This window comes from Macrobrachium rosenbergii, chromosome 48 (assembly GCF_040412425.1).
Source record: "Macrobrachium rosenbergii isolate ZJJX-2024 chromosome 48, ASM4041242v1, whole genome shotgun sequence".
Lineage (NCBI taxonomy): Eukaryota > Metazoa > Arthropoda > Malacostraca > Decapoda > Palaemonidae > Macrobrachium > Macrobrachium rosenbergii.
The window spans coordinates 8,693,002-8,713,001 of NC_089788.1; the positions used below are offsets into that span (position 1 = coordinate 8,693,002).

Genomic DNA, 20,000 nt, shown 5'->3' on the forward strand with positions numbered 1-20,000 from the left:
ACCCAGTTTGAGAATCACTGGGCCTCAGTTAGGCATCTTTAAGGCAGAATTTAAGAGTTTTACGATGTTTCATGTTCGTATAGCAATATAGGTCGTATTGAGCTTATGTATAATTTGGTTTCTCCGATCTTATTCAGTCTACTGAATTTTGAATTTCTTTTCTTTTTTAGTCTTTCAATGAATTCCAACTGAAGAAAACATATAATGGACATCATTGGTCTTAAATATGTGAAAGATTCAACCGCTTTTATCTTTGTTTTGTTGTTATTTTATCCTTTTTGAGCACACTGTCTTCATTATTTCTTTATTATCAGTTACCATTAGTCCCATATCTCTATCAAGCGAGCTTAGTAAATCACGTAGTGTTTTGCTCATTATAACTGTATTGTCTCTTAAAGCCATCAGAATCTACAGTATATGAGACAGAGAGAGAGGAACTGGAACACAGAATTTAGGCCAAAGGCCAAGCGCTGGGACGTATGAGGTCATTCAGCGCTGAAACAGAAATTGACAGTAAAGTTTGAAAGGTGTAACAGGAGGAAAACCTCACAGTTGCACTGTGAAACAATTGTTAGAGAGGGTGGAAAGTCAGATGGAAGAAAGAGAATATGAACGAAGGTACAGTAAAAGGAATAAAGGAGGTGGCAGCTAGGGGCCGAAGGGACGCTGCAAAGAACCTCAAGTAATGTCTACACGGAACCATGTGAGGTGCACTGACGGGACTAACCTCCCATACGAGAGAGAGAGAGAGAGAGAGAGAGAGAGAGAGAGAGAGAGAATCGTTCGCAGGTCTCATCCAGATTCCAGAGAAAACAAAATGTCTCCCTGAGAGACGGACAGACACACGTCACTCGGCGACGTCTGTCTCACCTTGACACGCGTCGCCCGCAGCTTTCTGCTGATGAGATTGGTCAGGTGATTTTCGTCTCCTCAGGAGGACACCAATTAGCGGTTTGCTGCGCCGTCGATATCCGGTTGGACTTCGCACACAAATGGTGAGTCAAGCGTCTCTCTCTCTCTCTCTCTCTCTCTCTCTCTCTCTCTCTCTCTCTCTCTCTCTCTCTCTTTCAGAATAAGATAAAAAAATGCTTTAAAAGAAATAACCCCAAATTTGTTACACCATATTTGCAAATAAACAAATCTTGAGGAATTCTTGCTTTCTAGAAAGACGATTTATTTTTCGGACAAAAGGTTCTTCTTGATAAAATTAACAGATTAAGATACACATACATACACACAAACTCACAAATATATATATATATATATATATATATATATATATATATATATATATATATATATATATATATATGTGTGTGTGTGTGTGTGTGTGTGTGTGTGTGTGTGTGTGTGTGTATTCTAGTGAACCTAGGCAAAACATCTTTCCTCTGATACATTCTCAAAAGTAACTGGCCACTTGACGTTAGAAATGTTCCTCAGTACAAGCTGTAAAATTCCCTTAGGTATCCTGACACTCCATTTATTATCTGAAAACAACTGAAACCACGCCCAATATCAAACAACACCGATTAAATCTCCCCATTCACATATCAGGAAAATATTGGCCAGGAAACGTCCTCGGGGAAATCAGCTGAAAAAGTCATCCAACCCAGAAATCTTTCACATATTGTTTATGCCAATTTTCCAAACGTCATTCAATATTTTGTAACAGTAAAGATAGCAAGTAATCAAGGAACCAGAACAAAACAGAATACATAACAGAACGGCCAAAATACTGGAAAGATTTCGGCGTCAAAATATTCAAATTTTACTAACGCCTACAAAAGATGATTTATAAGAATGTATAAACCGAAATTCAGGACGGAAAATACCTGAAAAGAAAAAAAGCAGGAGTGCATAAATATAATGAAACAACATCTATAAACGCTAAATGACAGCCAAACCCTAAGGTAACCCCTTACTATCTAGAAAAATTGACAAAAGTGAAACGATTCTGGTCCACAAAACCGAACCACTTTACCAAATTGTTACAAATCGTTCCGGCACAAATTCCAACGCACTGTATAGTTCACTATACTTCACTAAACAATCTCCCTCCCTTCTGCTCAACTTAAACCTTTCTAAATATTCCTCTCCATCAATTCATCCTTGAATAATCTGAGGCTCGTTTTAATCCCCAAGTCACTCGGAAAACTGACCTCCGAATGATGAACTGTTGGCGGCGTATTATGTAAATCACGAGGAACATTGACATCCCTCAGGCGAAAGAAAGAGAGGACACGCCTCTCTCTCTCTCTCTCTCTCTCTCTCTCTCTCTCTCTCTCTCTCTCTCTCTCTCTCTCTCTCTCTCTCTCTCTCTTGAGGTTAGAGTGAATTCATAATGACAGCCGATGCAGAGGGACCTTTTCGTGGAACGAGGTTGATGCTACTCCATAGCCTTTAGATCAGGGCCAACTTAATGGTTTAAGTATTTTAGGCGGAAAAGCCATATGGTATTTTCCATAAAGCACCAGGGACGATTAACCACAGATTCCATTAAAATTGAAAACTGGCCAGCGTGAACTGGTATTAAAATATGATTAAAGAATGCAATGGGACACCCGGCTGTCCAAAGACTTTGATACATTTATCCAATAGCTACTGATCTAGCAACTACAAGGAAAGACAATAATAATAAAAAAAAAATTCGAACCAAAATACAAAATATACTCGTAATTACATATGAAAATTATAATTAATTCCTACAAATTAGGGAATTGAAATAATCCGGTTTGTATATATATGATATACTTATATATATATGTATATATATGTTTATTTATATGTATATATATAATATATATATATATATATATATATATATTATATATATATATAATATATAGTCTGTGCGTGGATTTGCATTTAAAACTTAAATTCCTAAATATCCATTAACACTAACTAACATTACATGGCAACCCGAAAAACTAACAACAAAATAATGAGAAAAGCAAAAAACAAAAAGTCAAGTCAGCCTGTAACACCTTCCCTCAAACCACAGGAAAAGTAAGACGAACGATTTCCTTTCAGAGCACAAGGAAGAAGACGTTACTGCCACTGACCCTCTGCTGAGAAGTCCTTCCGAGGTAATGACCAAGTAATGGCCGACGCTCCTAACGAGCAATCTACGAGGCGAGATAAATTAGGGGAGAAAACCACCCGTAACGATGATTAGCAGGTCTCAAAGGAGCCTTCTCGAACTTTTCAGGGCTCAGGGTCTTCTATAATATTCTCCGCTTCGAATGTCTTTATGGAAGGAGGAAAAAATCTCTTAAGGCTGGTCAATCGAATCTTTGTAATGTCCTTTCAACTAATAAATGTTCTGATAGTAGCCTAATTTTATATGAATTAAATATAGTAATATAATTGGGAACGCACAAATCATATATTTATAATGTATAAATATATATATATATATATATATATATATATATATATATATAATGTATATATATACATATACATATATATGCATTTATATCTATTATATATATATATATATATATATATATATATATATATACATATACATATATCTACACAATTCTTAGTCAAGCTGCAACCCAATCACATTCACAACATGCAGTGCTACAAGCCCAAGGATTCTAACTGGAAAAGACGGCCAGTATGAAAAAGGAAATACAGTGGTAAGCAGACAATAAGAACAGACAAACGAATAGGAGAGAATAACTACACTTTAAAATGAGACATGAAGCCCGCTCAATTAAAAAAAAATATTGCCTCCTTTTTGAACCACTACGGTTTCAAAGAATCAACTACAAGATTATGAAGATCATTCCATGTGTGTATATATATGTATATATACTGTATATATATATATATATATATATATATATATATATCTTATATACACATATATATGTATTTATATACATATATATGTGTATATATATATATACATATATATACATATATATATATATATATTATATATATATATATATATATTGTCACGTTAAGTGATGGTTTTGCAGGAACTGCTGGTTCCCCGCTCGTTCCCTTTGTGGATTGCTGCCTCCTTACCTTCAAGTTTTTTTGTTTTTTTGTTTTGATGTTTTCGTCAGTGAGCTGCCGTTTTCTTGCTTCAGTCGGGTCTGGTAGGGCAGCGAAGGTAGCGGTTGTGGCAGCAGCAGCAGGCAGTTTTTGGAGTCGGCGTTGGTCGAGTTTTTTGAGCAGCAAATTGGAGCACGGCTACGAAGTGGAGCACGACGTAGAGGTGGAGTGTGACCATGAGTAGTCGTGTGACCACGAGCTGCTCATCTTTGATGACAGCGTGAGGCTGTCCTGACGTCTCCATCGGGGTATTCTGGTTTGTGGGGTCTTGTCCCTGTTGTGCAGCTGAGGGCTGTCTTGGTGACCCGATGGAGGACGTATGTTTGGTATTTTTTTTTCTGCCTGCTGTTGTTTATTTTTGCCTTTTTTTTTTTAAAGCTACTTTTTTTTGTTTATTTTAACTGGATTTTGTTTAGTGCTGCCTTTTGGCTTTTTTTGTATTTATGGTTTTTATCTTTTTGCCAGACCTGACTCACTTGTAAATATTATAAATAAATTAATATTAAGCTCATCTTATTGTTTTTGTTGTTTTCCCCTCCTTTGTTTGTTGCATCTGCCGTCAGTCATGACAGCCCCGTCCTGAGTATATTAAAGAACCTGCATAACGACCCACTCGGGTCGTTACAATGGCGACCGTGACAGGATGGCTCTGTTTTGGCTGGCGGGGTTGTTACGGCATTGGAGGGGATCATGAGTGTAAAAAAAAAAAATAATCTTATTTTTTTTTTTCTTTTAGGTGGGGAGGTGTCACGTTAAGTGATGGTTTTGCGGGAACTGCTGGTTCCCCGCTCGTTCCCTTTTGTGGATTGCTGCCTCCTTACCTTCAAGTTTTTTTTTTGTTTTGATGTTTTCGTCAGTGAGCTGCCGTTTTTCTTGCTTCAGTCGGGTCTGGTAGGGCAGCGAAGGTAGCGGTTGTGGCAGCAGCAGCAGGCAGTTTTTGGAGTCGACGTTGGTCGAGTTTTTGAGCAGCAAATTGGAGCACGGCTACGAAGTGGAGCACGACGTAGAGGTGGAGTGTGACCATGAGTAGTCGTGTGACCACGAGCTGCTCATCTTTGATGACAGCGTGAGGCTGTCCTGACGTCTCCATCGGGGTATTCTGGTTTGTGGGGTCTTGTCCCTGTTGTGCAGCTGAGGGCTGTCTTGGTGACCCGATGGAGGACGTATGTTTGGTATTTTTTTTCTGCCTGCTGTTGTTTATTTTTGCCTTTTTTTAAAGCTACTTTTTTTTTTGTTTATTTTAACTGGATTTTGTTTAGTGCTGCCTTTTGGCTTTTTTTTTGTATTTATGGTTTTTATCTTTTGCCAGACCTGACTCACTTGTAAATATTATAAATAAATTAATATTAAGCTCATCTTATTGTTTTTGTTGTTTTCCCCTCCTTTGTTTGTTGCATCTGCCGTCAGTCATGACAGCCCCGTCCTGAGTATATTAAAGAACCTGCATAACGACCCACTCGGGTCGTTACATATATATATATATATATATATATATATATATATATATATATCTACATGGCTAATTCAATCATCCCTTCATTGCAAGATCAAGGATGAAACCAGTGCATAAAACTTCCGGCACCAAAAAGACCAAATGACTGTTCATTGAACTCACGAGATCCTCCCTTTCGGACAATAAACTTCCTTCATTATCAAGGCCCTTCCATTCTAGAACTTCCGGCACTTCGTCTACCCAATACAACCCCATCTGGGTCTCCCTTACCTCCCTTACGATACTTATGATTACAAACCCTTTTCATCCTTACCCTCTTCCATTCTCTCCTCTTGATCAAGCCCCCTCAAGAGACATTTCTAGTTATTATCATCAATATTCAAAATGTCAAAATTTACCTTGTTTAGCATGCGCAGAACGGTGAATTTAAAGGCACCGCACTCATTGATTTATTTTAGACTATCCATTCAATTATTTGCTTGTTTATTTACCCTTCTAGGCGGGAGGGGTGCTGCAGGGACACAGGTGGTACTTTAGAGAATTTGTTCCCCCATCCAAGCTATAGTTTTATGAAAGCCCGAAGAATAATAATATAAAACCACATTGATTGTGCAGATGCAACATTCATAAGAAGCCGTCTATACGCAAAGAACATCTATCAAATACTTACATCTCAATGATTAAAGTTTCCCTTTTCACGACTAGAAGATATTTACAAACCAAAACCATTTGGGAAAACTTCTTTAACTTGTCAGTGCAAACAAAAATTTTTTTCTCATAGCAAATATCTATTGCCCTCCACAGGGAGAAAGAAGGGTATAAAATGATACAGAAGAGATGATGAACACACCATACTGGGAGGCTTCTATCCGCTCAACATCCCGGGCGCGTTTTGTTTTACTCCAAGCTCAGCGGAGCGTCGTAAACAAACACCTCCGAAGCTTGACCAGATGGTAATTACGTCACACGCATGAGCCAAATCTCCTCACTTCGATTTTTAATGACTTCTCGACCACACAAAACTCAGAGAAGAGTCGCTTTCTTTCGCGCTGAGATGGTGCAGGGAAATCTTTATGATTCTCCAGACATGTCTATGAGCTTGTCACTTTTTACTAATGATTATTACGTATTTTTTTAATAGAGCAGAGTTTAACCGGCCAAGGACTTTCGCCGATTGGAATTTTTTATTCCTTAAAGAAATCACTGACGTTTTTCCCATTTTAAATATTCTAAGGGCTCCATTAATAAACCGCGCTGAATAGATTTAATTCAAAGATATTTATCATGGTTTTCAGGACGATAGCTGTCAGCTACAAAAATATAATCTAAGTAAAACCTTATTAAAATGCAAACAGGTCGTATTTCATTTAAGGCTAAGCCCAATAAGCAAGTAGAAAACTAAGGAAGCTACTGAAAAAAAAGGTATTGTCGATTTTATGTAATAGATTTTAATCAGTTCGTGACATATTTATCAACGACCTGCTATTTTCCTTTTCAATGTTCACGACCTGGAGACTGAATTTCGATACGAAGATATGATGAAATCTCGAGAAGAAGGCTTCTTAAATATAGCTATTGATTTTACAGCCTTCTTATATATTATAGAACTGCCCTTACAGTTTGCTTGATGTCTTTTTTCGCCTCCTTATGAAGACTTCAGGGGTACAAAAATGAATTCACTCATATATTGGTTTCGCTCCTGCTAATTTCAATATCGATATTCATAATCACTGCAAGGTATCTCGTCGCTATCTTAATATAAATCACAATAACAATCATCATTATTACCGAACGAACTTTAACAACTGTTTATCTATTCTTTCAACCACTGTAGATCATTTCTTTGAAAACTTCATGACCAAAGACTCCGACGGAAAGATGCTAACGAACCCCCAAAAACCACTGGCGTCTAGTTAATGGGGTCACCGACATAATCACAAGAAAACGAATACCTAAATTAGGATTTTAAAAATTGGACACACAGATATAACCTACGGCTTGCAAACTTCAGGCCCCACCCTAAGAGGTCGAGAGAGAGAGAGAGAGAGAGAGAGAGAGAGAGAGAGAGAGAGAGAGAGAGAGAGAGAGAGAGAGAGAGAGAGAGGCACACCAACACACCACGCCCTTAAATTGTCCTTCCTTGCCATTGCTATTCATATCTCTGTCACTCTCACTCTTTGTAAATTTCCCCTCCCTCTTTTTAACTCACACCCCATCTCTCCTACTTCCTCCCCAACCAGGTACCTCCCACCAACAATTGGCTCCTCGTGTGGGCTGCCTCCTCCCTCAAACCACCTTCGTGTAGTCACCCTCCCACCAACGAAGTCTCTCCTCAAAGGCCAGTATATAAAGCACAAGGGTCACCCAGCTAAATCATTCAGTCCTTTCGAGATCTCCTCTCCTGACGCCACGCCAGAGATACTTTACAGTTCTTCTTCGAGGTTATTTAGCCGTGCTCGTCGGAATGGCGGCTGTTATTAGGGTACGTTTTTTTTTTTTAGTTTGTGAATTCTTGAACGTCTGAAGCTGAGCGCGTTATGCAGTGATTGTTATATTGTGCAGATTGTGAGTGTCCTGTCAGATAAGTGATTGATTTTAGCCATAAGTTGTTAGTTCCATTTATTTCGATTTTTCTGATTTATTTTTCAAAAGTGATCAGTTTTAGTCATATGTTATTTGTTTCCATTAAATTTCGATTTTTTAAATTTATTTTTCAAAAGTGATCAATTTGAGTTTACGCTACTGACTTCCATTATATTTCGACTTTTCCTGTTCATATTTCACTGGTAAATTTACGGCGGCATATAAAAAAGCTTTCGTGCTTTTAGTCCAAACGAATACTAATAAGGAGCTTGATGCACCCTGAATATAGTACCTTGTTTTTTATTGCATATATTATTCAAGTATCCTAATTAAAGCAACTGTAATTTAGGGCTTTAGTATCATTCTAAAACACTAATATTAAAACAAACAATATAAAAAAATCATGACCACTTTCCTAAAAGCATGAGCGAAACAAGAAAAAATTAAGAGTACCACAAAGTGTTCCAAAATCATTGCAATATTTCACCCTTTTTCTTATACAAGGTAATGCGTTACTTTTCCAGTAAGCAATCGACATAAAGAGCATGTTAAATAATTTCTGGATGACTTTTCGCCCATGCATTTTACTACAAAAAACCGTTTATGAAATACAATTTTTTTTTCAATTCGCAAAATTACTCAAGTACCAATAACTTTCGCTCCCATAACGTATAGAAAAAAACTATAATAATGAACAATTATTCAAAAATTAACGTCTAACAATATAGATGGCCGGGAGAAATAGTCCTAAATGTATTAAACATGAATGGGAAGTAAAACTGAAGATAATAACATAACAAAAAAAAAGAATAAATAATAATACTGATATTCACCAACGTCACAAGTATTTACTCTCTGCCTCCAGAACGGAATATTCAAATATCTACTTCTTTAAAGTTCCAAAAACAGAGAACGTACCTGAAACTGTACATATACGTTTAAGACAGATTTATGCAAGGACTTGATAAATGCGAGTAAACTATGATGACGTTAGTAAATATCAATATTACTTATTTTTTTCTGTTATGTTATTATCTTCAGTTTTACTTCCTTTACGCACTTAATTGGTTTAGGACTATTTCTCCCGGTCATCTATACTGTTAGACATTAGTTCTCGAATAATCATTCAGTATTATACTTTTTCTCAACAGGAACTAAAATTATTATTATTATTATTATTATTATTATTATTATTATTATTATCAATGAAACCTATTCACATGGAACAAGCCCAACAGGAGCCACTGGCTTGAAATTCAAGCTACCAAAGAATATGGTGCCCATTTGGAAGAAGTGAGAGGAAGTAAGGGGAAAAAAGAAAGAACAGAAGTTATACAATGAAAAATACGATTAAAGATTATAAGAAGTTACAGACGGCAGTACTGTTATAGAGTAATTGGAAGATATCATTATGATGACGTCATACGTTATTAGAGTGAAAGTTTTTGGTACCTGAGAGATTTGCGAAATGAAAAAATTTGAATTTCATAAACGGATTATATATAAGACTCCTTAAGCAAGATGGAGTTAATTGCTTTATAGTGATACGGCTTCCTATCTCTCTCTCTCTCCTCTCTCTCTCTCTCTCTCTCTCTCTCTCTCTCTCTCTCTCTCTCTGCAAGGGAAAGGATGCGAGAAATTGATTTTAATCATGTAAACACTCATAACATACGAGTAAATATGCATTTGCCTAAGGCATACACAAGAAGGCTGTACTGAATTGAACTGAATATAGAATTTAGGCCAAAGGCTAAGCACTGGGACAAATGAGGTCATTCAGCGCTGAAAAGGAAACTGACAGTAAAAGTTCGAAAGGTGTAACAGGAAGAAAACCTCAAAGCAGTTGCATTGAAGACAACCTCGCAGTTGCATTAAGTACCAATTGTCAGGGGAGGGAAGAAAGAGAATATGAAAGGAGGTACAGTAAACGGAATGAAAGGGGTTGCAGCTACGGGCCGAGGGCACGCTGCAAAGAACCTTAAGCAATGCCCACAGTGCACCGCATGAGGTGCACTGACGGCACTAATCCCCTACGGGGAAGAAGGCCGTACTGTTACCAACGTCAGGCGAACGCTTCGCAAGAAGATGACGCAGAAGATGACGCACGCGCATCTGCACTCGAATTACGACGCCTTGCGTCACTGGCCACGGCGAGAAAGTCGGAGGAGGGGCGTCAGTTTCAGCCAAGGGCCGACGCCGTCTCTCCTTCGCAAGCGAGGATGTTTGCGGCTTCTATATCATTATGAGCAAATGACGTCCAATGGTGAAACTCCCGCATCTCGAGATGGCGATTCTCTTTGGGGATTAGGGATGTAAATTCTCTTTAAGGATCAGAGATAGTAATTCTCTTAAAGGATGCTCATTTTCTTTATGGATTAGGGATGCTAATTCATAGGGATGCTAATTCATTTTAGGGATTAGGAATGCTAATTCTCTTTAGGAATTAGGCATGATAATTCTCTTTTGGGATTGGAGATAAAAATTCTTATGAACGATTAAGAATGCTAATTCTCTTTAGGGATTAGGGATACTAATTCTTTTTAGGGATTGGGATGCTAATTCTCATTAGAGATTGGGATGCTGATTCCCCTTAGGGATCAGGGAAGCTAATTCTCTTTAGGAATTTGGAATACTAATTCTTTTTAGGGATTAGGATGCTAATTCTTTTTAGGGATTGGGATGCTAATTCTCTTTACTGATTAGAGATGTTAATTCTCTTAAAGTATGCTAATTTTCTTTATGGATTTGGGATGCTAATTCTCCTTAGGGATTTTAGGACTCTAATTCATTTAGGAATTAGGGATGCTAATTCTTTGTAGGGATTAGGATGCTAATTCTCTTTAGGAATCGGGCATGATAATTCTCTTTAGGGGTTAAAGATGAAAAATCTTTTGAAGGATTAAGAATGCTAATTCTCTTTAGGGATTCAGGATGCTAATTATCTTTAAGGATTAGGTATGCTAATTATCTTCAGGGACTAGGGATGCTAATTCCCTTTAGGGATTAGAGATGTTAATTCTCTTTAGGGATTCGGGACGCTAATTCTCTGTAAGGATTAGGAATGCTAGGGATGCTAATTATCTTCAGGGATTAGAAATTCTAATGTTCTTTAGGGAATAGGGATGCCAATTCTCTTTCGCTATCTTTATTTTATACATACATATATATACATATATACATATACTGTATATATATACATGTATGTATGATTCAATATAACTAAAATAATCTCCCTACAAGTACTACAAATTTTAGAGGATGAACCCACTGATATTTCCTTAAAAAACTACAAATTTAAGACAGGGCATATAATACAACTTCCTTAAAAGAAATCACAAATCATATGCGGTGTTTCTATTGCCATTCCCCAAAAATAACATGATATTTTACGCGATGTATCTAATTCCAATTTCTTTAAAAATCCCCATAAGTCATAATTATGACATCGTTCTTACAAAGATTTCCTTCTATTTGGAACATTATATTTATTGCCTCCTCTTTTGAAAAGTACTGAATTCGGATATTAAAGTTAATCGCCGGCCGGTGACTAGGGATTTGAATGCGAATAGATAGTTATCACGTGGCTTTGACGGGATAGAACAGGACCTCATGCGGTGCACTGTGCGCATTACTTAAGGTTCTTTGCAGCGTCCCTTCGGCCCCTAGCTGCAACCCCTTTCATCCCTTTTACTGTACCCCCGTTCATATTCTCTTTTTTTTCATCTACTTTCCACCCTCTCCTAACATTTGATTCATAGTGCAACTGCGAGGTTTTCCTCCTGTTACGCCTTTCAAACCTTTTAACGTCAATTTCAGTTTCAGCGCTTAATGACCTCATACATCCCAGTGCTTGGCCTTTGGCCTAAATTGTAAAGGACAAGGCTTTCATACTAATAAAAGGTGAAGAAACGAACCACACCGAAAAGTAAAATAAGCTGGGCATACCCACCTGCTACACAATTAGTCACCTTCAAGTAGATTAGTAAGATCAGAGTTAATCATCTTAATTCTTGCAGACCTAGCGCGACTTTGCAGTTGAAGCTGAGGCATCCTTCCTAAATGTTGCATTGAGCGACGACTGCTAACAATACCTTCTATAACTAGTAAATTAATACAAAAATAAATATATAAATATATAAATGAATAAGTAAATAAATAAACAGACAGATAAATAAACCCGGCTGACTGCATTCGGGGTAACAAAACTGTTCGGTGACAAAAATGTACGCAGACAAGAATAAAAGTAATATGCACAACTACACACACACACACACACACACACGGTATATATATATATATATATATATATATATATATATATATATATATATATATATATATATATATATATATATAATATATATATATATGCACACATATACATGCACATGTGTGTATGTATGTGATCAATGTCTTCATACCCACATACCCACTTTACGATACAATAGTTCTAAGAAAAAAAAAATACTTTGAACAACTTTACAACGTAACACCTCTAGCTAAGCAGCCATGGCAAAGAAAAACAAAGTAAACCTCATTAACCCTATTTCTTGAAAATACATTGCAGCTGGTTATAGCCTACAATTTCCTGGTGGCGTCGAGCACATTCGCTGCACATCACCACGAGCCCCACTACGAGGTAAGTGTATAGGCGTATCTATAATTATTGTTTTGTCTATTTGAAAGTGTATAGGCTTATCTATATTGCCTAGTGACCCTAGTCTATTTGACTGACTAAAGTAACAGTGAAAATTTTAAATCATTAAAGGCATTATCATTATCAACATAAAGCAGCGAAGGAATTAATCATGTTTAGATTTAAATAAGAGAACAGAATCTTTTTCAATATTTGGAAACAGCTTTAGACATGTTAGTTTAAATTCTCATTTTCACTTGATTATACTGCTTCTTTTGCAGCGACCAAAAGCCAGCTTTATGTCACTGGTTATACAAAATCAGTCACATTATTCGTTAAAAATGATCTTCAATTATTTCTAAATGTATACATACATCATTCATATACAACAAACTTCGACTGAGAACCACACGTGAATAAGTGAAACGCAAGTAGACGAGGAAATGAAAAATAAATATAAAACAATCAGCAGTTAACAAGGAGGATACATACACAACAAAATTAATAATGAAAATTTACCACATGTCTTAAATTAACAAACATAATCATTAATAACATAGGTCTAGAAGACCATATTAAAGCTTCTGGAATAAAAGACCACCTCTGATGCTGGCCAGTATGACATCGTAAGTAAGTATACCTTAGTTTTACCAGACCACTGAGCTGATTAACAGCTCTCCTAGGGCTGGCCCGAAGGATTAGACTTATTTTACGTGGCTAAGAACCATTTGGTTACTTAGCAACGGGACCTACAGCTTATTGTGGAATCCGAACCACATTATAGCGAGAAATGAATTTCTATCACCAGAAATAAATTCCTCTAACTCTTCATCAGCCGGCCGCGGGAATTGAACTCCGGCCGCCACCTCAGCAGAAAATAAATCCTAGCGCTCTGCAAAGTAGCCACGTCTAATGCTGAAATGGATATTCTGGAAGATCGTTATACAGCATATCTTCCAACGATGATTTAATGCAAAATCAAGTGTTTGTGAAAAACCATCACTTCAAGTATTCTTCTCTAAAAGATTGAGAACCGGGTTTCTGACATCTGAGCAATATCGCAGTAAAGGAAGTTCAAGATATCTGAGGCATGTGCCATTAATGCCATCAAATGTATAGATACAGGAATCCCGACGAATAATAAACATTTTTCTGGCAAAACGAATAATATATACATCTTTACGGCAAAATTGACAATTTGTGCTTTGAGAGTGGTGATAAGCGCAGCCTGGAGTCGAACGTGTATCGCCATGAATTTTCAATTATCCAGGAACTCGGGTACATAAAACTACTTGCGCAGAGTATCACAGAGTTTAATAATAAAGTGTTAATTTGCTGAAGTATAACCTCGTACCTTACTGCCTATACCAGTGGTTCCAACCTTTTTTGGCCCATGCACCTTTTCACCCTGTGTCAGAATGTCATTCGCCCCCTTTTCCATAACTGTCTGCCTCAAAAGATGCGTTCCAGATAATAAGCGTATTATACTAAAAACCCTTTGTCACGACTCCCCCCTTGAAACTCTGAAATTCCCCCATAGGGGGGAATGGCCCCCCCCCTGGTTTAGAGCCACTGGCCTATATCATTCAATGATCAGTTCCAAACTCCAAATCTACTCTTGCAATATCCTCATCTGCACCATTTGGCCTGACAATTACGGTATTAACAGAGATTACAGTCATAAAGAACTAACCAGAGGAACATCAACCTAGACAGATTAGGCTTGTTAAAAATACCAACAGCACCCTGTCTCTTCTGCGTATTGCCTTAAAAGTTAATGATTCATGTATACTAGAACCCTTGTAGCTACATAGGCCAAAGGCTGCACTGAAATAATCTGGGAAAACTCTGGGATACAAAGCCACTGGCAAGGTCGCCTTTATTGCAAGTGGTTAGGTCTACAAGACGTGCATGGGATTACTAATACCAAATTGTTTCCTGTAAGGAAATTAGCTGTCAAGAAGCAAGTTCCTAGATTCAAGATACCTGTATATGTAACTAAATCACTTCTTAGCAACTCTAGAGGGGCACTCGACGGATGGAGGTAGGTATAATGTTACAAATAACTTCCAAACAGATTCAATTTCGTAACTAAATTGTTGTACTCTCAAAAACCACAGATAACACAGTTTCTTGTATTTTTGCTTGTATTTAAACCTAGAACAAAAATTTTTAAAATATAGACAAATTATGAGGAACACTAACATATGCTCCTAAGTCACTGCTTGTGAACTCTGACCAAAATATAGATATCGGCGTAACCAGTAGCATTGGAATGTATTTTGTGACGTTTTGAAAATGTTCAGAAGGTTGCCAGTTCTTCAGTTTTTTTGTAGTTAGCTTGTATTCGGTACGTGTGATACACGAGTGTTTAAGTTCCGCAAGATTTACAAAACGATATTTCATTTCTTATTCATATTGCGGCCAAGGAAGGACATGAACGGCAAATGGACGAATATCATTAGATATTTAGAATAAAAGATGAAAAAATATATTCTCTAGTAATTCTCAAGAAAAAGAAACCATTAGACTTCCAATCAATAAAACCTTATACTGGAATATTAAAAGCAACAATATGTGAGTCAAAAAGTCTACTTCGTCTTAAGGTTCTCATAACCAATAATCAGTAACTATATAATTTTTTTTTTACAAATAATTAATCTTTCATCAATACACATAGAGATAATTTCCACAAACTTTAAAGATTGGTAATACCAGTGTTTTATGTTCCACTGTCAACATGTGATTTTTTTTATTATTAAATATCGACATCATTTCCATACCAAGAATTTTAAAGCAGGATATTTCTACAGCTCAGTTTTCAAATGCAATTTTTATGATCAAATAATGAGATCATTTTCATACATCGAATTTAACAACACGCTAATATTTCTGTTTCACTCTCAAAATATATATTTTTTTTATTATTAAATACCGACATCATTTCCATACCAAGAATTTTAAAACAATATTTCTATAAACAATTTAAAAAAGCAATTTTTATAATCAAATAAAGAGATAATTTTCATACATCGAATAAAACAACATGCTAATATTTCTAAGGCCCATTTCCAAAATGCAATTAACAAAAACAAGTACCATTAACTCCGAAGCCCTTCAAATGAGAAACCTTACTCCCAACTTTCCACAATTAATTTCCCCCAAATATGCAACCAACAGTTTCTATGCTCTTTGTGGCGTCTGCCTGTGCGTTTTTTTTTAAACCCAAGTTACGAGGAGTCTCCAAACCACATTAGTTTTCGTTTTTAATCCGATTTGTGGAGAAAAAAAAAATTAGAATAAAAAGTGTTTGGTCTGAAGCCTCTGACGACCACAGGTAATTAAGAGGAAAAGGGAGTCTACATTTGGATGGCACTCAAAAAAAAAAAAATAATAATAATAAAAAAAAATAAACTTTCTCAAGACGTTGCTGGATATATTTTTGAATTCAGCTTTAAATTTCACCACACACAAACACATACGTCACACAAACCCCCTCCTCCCCGTCACATCCCAAATCCCCACCACTGCTACCACAGACACACAGATTCCACTAAAACCCCAAAATTCTGAATGGCCACTTCACCTCTCAATGTTCTTTTTAAGTAAAAAAAAAAATCATAGCCATACTGAATGACCCATTCCACCTCATCTTTTTAAGTAAATAAATCACAGCCATACAATTCTGTCTGACGTATCTTTAAACATTCAGATCCCCGCCAAGTACGACTTCGTCTACGCCGTCAGGGACGAATACACCGGCAACGACTTCGCCCACCAGGAAGCCCGCGAAGGCTACACGACCACGGGAGAGTACCGGGTCCTTCTGCCGGATGGCCGTGTCCAGGTGGTGACTTACACGGCCGACGAAACCGGCTACCACCCCGTCGTCTCCTACGAGGGAGAGGCCGTGTATCCGGCGCATGCGCCACAGCCTTATCAACCAGCTCCTGCACCTTACAAGCCAGCCCCTCATCCTCGTCCTGCACCTTACAAGCCAGAACCTCATCCTCATCCTGCACCTTACAAGCCAGAACCTCGCCCTTATCCTGCACCTTACAAGCCAGAACCTCATCCTCATCCTGCACCTTACAAGCCAGAACCTCATCCTCATCCTGCACCTTACGAGCCAGAACCTCGCCCTTATCCTGCACCTTACAAGCCAGAACCTCATCCTCATCCTGCACCATACAAGCCAGCCCCTCATCCCCCTGCATCCTACGAACCCATACTCCCCCCTCCAACTCTCTACAGGCAAGGCCCTCACCCGCCATCCGACTACAAACCACGTGATCATCACCACCACCCAGCCCCATACAATGCAATTCCCCCACACCACCCACCCACCTACGACCCAGCCCCATACAATCCTTACAAGCCAAATCCATACAAATTAAGCCCATACAAACCCCTGTACACAGAGCCAGGCGACCATTCAGTGGAGACCTCTAGTGAGGAAGAAACGAAGTAATTTTATATAGTGCCAAATACCTGATACTCAAACAGGTATATATACAAACCTTCATCACGTTTTAATTTATGTATTTTATGTATCCTCGTATTTTTCTTTATTCAATATTAATGGTGACTTTGTAATCATGCTTTGCCGGATAATCCTGTCCCAAATTGTTGATATTACGAAATTTCTAAGCGATTAAGAATTTTTTAACACGACCGTTACGTGGGACCTAAACGAGAGGTCAATAGCTATGTAAACATAAATAATAATGATGGTGATGCAAATGATGAGACTCCCAGTTTGGCTTCTCTTTGAGAAATCAACCTTGGACCACCACCAACACCATCATCGTCATCATCATCATCATCACTCGGGTTATTTTCGGGGGGCCATCCTGTCTAGGCTCATTAGGTCCATCGCCATTATATAATTTGAAATTAAAAACTGATGGGCCTTTCGAAAAATCATTATACCTTCAGTATTCAAGAGAGTAATAATGACAATCTGGAATTAAAATTAACGGTATTATCTGGTAACATTACTATTACAAATACTGATTTTTAATACTATCAACAAACAGTAGGAGAGCCTACTTACGTTCTTCGAACCTCAAACTTCTTTTGCATCTTGCACTGATGTCATATATCCCTTGAAATATATATATATATATATATATATATATATATATATATATATATATATATATATATATATATATATATATATATAATAACTATCTGCGGGTGAATGCAGTTTTCATTATTTGTTCAGGTAATGAAAAGTAATACAAATTCCGATATCGATTACCATATTAGTCTTTCAAAAAGGTGCTCTCTACTGAGAGAGTCCTTATTTTGTAGTTAATACATATAAGAAATAGTACCTACTGTAACAAATAATATTTCAGTGTTACTTATATACATTTGGTTAACCTGTAATTCTGTGCTAAACACAAATATATCTGTTGTTCATCTATTTCTGTTTGTAAGAAGTTTACCCCTGAATCACATATACGTTAAATAATTTACCAACTGGGGGTATCCGAAAATATACAAATACCTTTAAATCTAGGAGACTAAAACCCATTCATAGTCATTATTTGAGTTTCATTAACTCCAGTGGTATAAATGCCAGCCATTCTTTTTAATCTTAAATAAAATAAAAACACTTGCACCGCTTTTAAGGTAAGTTTCCTCTAAGAATTTCAAATATATGTCGATTTCAGAAAATTTTGAAGGTCACAAAATTTGTTCTCAGAATCTCAAAACATAGCAAAGAAATTTCTAAAAGGGTTGCAATAAGTTATTTTGATGGATTATAAGAATAAAAGAATCACTTCTGAGAACCCTGAAGATGTCAAGGTCATTTCTGAGAACTTGAAGGATGTCAGGGTCACATCTGAGAATCTTGATTAGAATTTCAAGGTCACTTCTGAGAACTTGAAGGATGTCAAGGTCACATCTGAGAACCTTGATTAGAATTTCAAGGTCACTTCTGAGAACTTGAAGGATGTCAAGGTCACATCTGAGAACTTGAAGGATGTCAAGGTCACTTATGAGAACTTGAAGGATGTCAAGGTCACATCTGAGAACCCTGAAGACGTCAAGGTCACTTCTGAAACTTGAAGAATGTCAAGGTCACTTCTAAGAACTTAAGGAATTTCAAGGTCACTTATGAGAACTTGAAGGATGTCAAGGCCACTTATGAGAACTTGAAGAATTTCAAGGTCACCTCTCAGAACTTGAAGGATGTCGAGGTCACTTCTGAGAACCTTCACCAAAGGAGAAACAAAGATATACATAACATGCAGACCTGATATCTACATCAATCGCCCAGACCTGTTTAAGTTCCCAAATCTCCCCTGAAAACCCTTGCACTCTATCACCTGTTGTTTCAGATGCCTTGCAAGTGGCCAAGTAACTCCCATGGAAAAAGGAAAAAGAGCATGAACGTGATGAAAACCACCTTTCACTTCTTTGTGAAGGTATCACCAAATGTAGAAAACCAGTGACACGGTATTGCCAGGTTGTTGGCTGAAGGGGATCCCTTATGCTTGATGTGGTTGTACCCTACCCAGAGGGAACACCATAACCTTACAAGCCAGAACCTCATCCCCATCCTGCACCTTACAAGTCAGAACCTCGCCCTTATCCTGCACAAGCCAGAGCCTCATCCTCACCCTGCACCTTACAAGCCAGCCCCTCATTCCCCCTGCATCCTACGATCCCATACTCCCCCCTCCAACTCTCTACAGGCGAGGCCCTCATCCCCCCATCCGACTTGGAGCCACACGAATTACTGCTGAATTACCACATCACTCATAAATCCGTCAGATGCAACAGGTGAGCCCCTGGCCACCTCTCCCTCTTTATTACCTCTGGCAGAGTAAAGGACTTTCTCAGATAAGAAAGTTGGCTCTCAAGAGTTTTACATATCTGAATCCCAATCCTCCTCACTCCCAACGGCTGATGACCATGCTGAGAGTGACAGCTGCCACAAATAACTAGGAGTTAAAAGAAATGAGCCACTTGAACGCTAAACGGACCAAATCCTAATGATCGGGAAGCATGTTGCCAGAAACCTGAGAAGAGATAGCACACTGTTACACAATTTGCATTTTCATTGATGCTGTATATGCCATTAGTAAGTCAAAGACCTCACAGGCTACGACCCTCTCTTATTCCAAATCACCAATGCACTCGTAGTATACAGTAGCATACAGGACTACCTGCCTCTTCCAGGATCTTGATGTCCCTAAAAGCGAGGATTTCGGTGACAATATAGAGGTCTCAAGA

The 20,000-nt window shown here is 37.6% G+C and overlaps 3 protein-coding genes across 3 annotated transcripts in view; 2 read left to right on the forward strand and 1 right to left on the reverse strand.

Annotated features, from left to right (window-relative positions):
• LOC136831244 (tetratricopeptide repeat protein 1-like) overlaps nucleotides 1–20,000 on the reverse strand; it is a 234,660-nt gene that overhangs the window by 138,200 nt on the left and 76,460 nt on the right. The window lies entirely within an intron of this gene.
• Nucleotides 7,409–17,848, forward strand: LOC136831698 (uncharacterized). Its single transcript, XM_067092329.1, has 3 exons — nucleotides 7,409–8,009; nucleotides 12,678–12,749; nucleotides 16,459–17,848. The coding sequence occupies exons 1-3, from the start codon at nucleotides 7,992–7,994 to the stop codon at nucleotides 17,215–17,217; spliced, it is 849 nt and encodes a 282-aa protein (XP_066948430.1). The 5' UTR covers nucleotides 7,409–7,991; the 3' UTR covers nucleotides 17,218–17,848.
• The window catches only part of LOC136831676 (uncharacterized), a 4,527-nt gene continuing 3,788 nt past the window's right edge, over nucleotides 19,262–20,000 (forward strand). Inside the window, exon 1 of the mRNA XM_067092304.1 lies at nucleotides 19,262–19,459. Coding sequence (XP_066948405.1) covers nucleotides 19,262–19,459 — 198 coding nt within the window. The remainder of the gene's footprint in view (nucleotides 19,460–20,000) is intronic.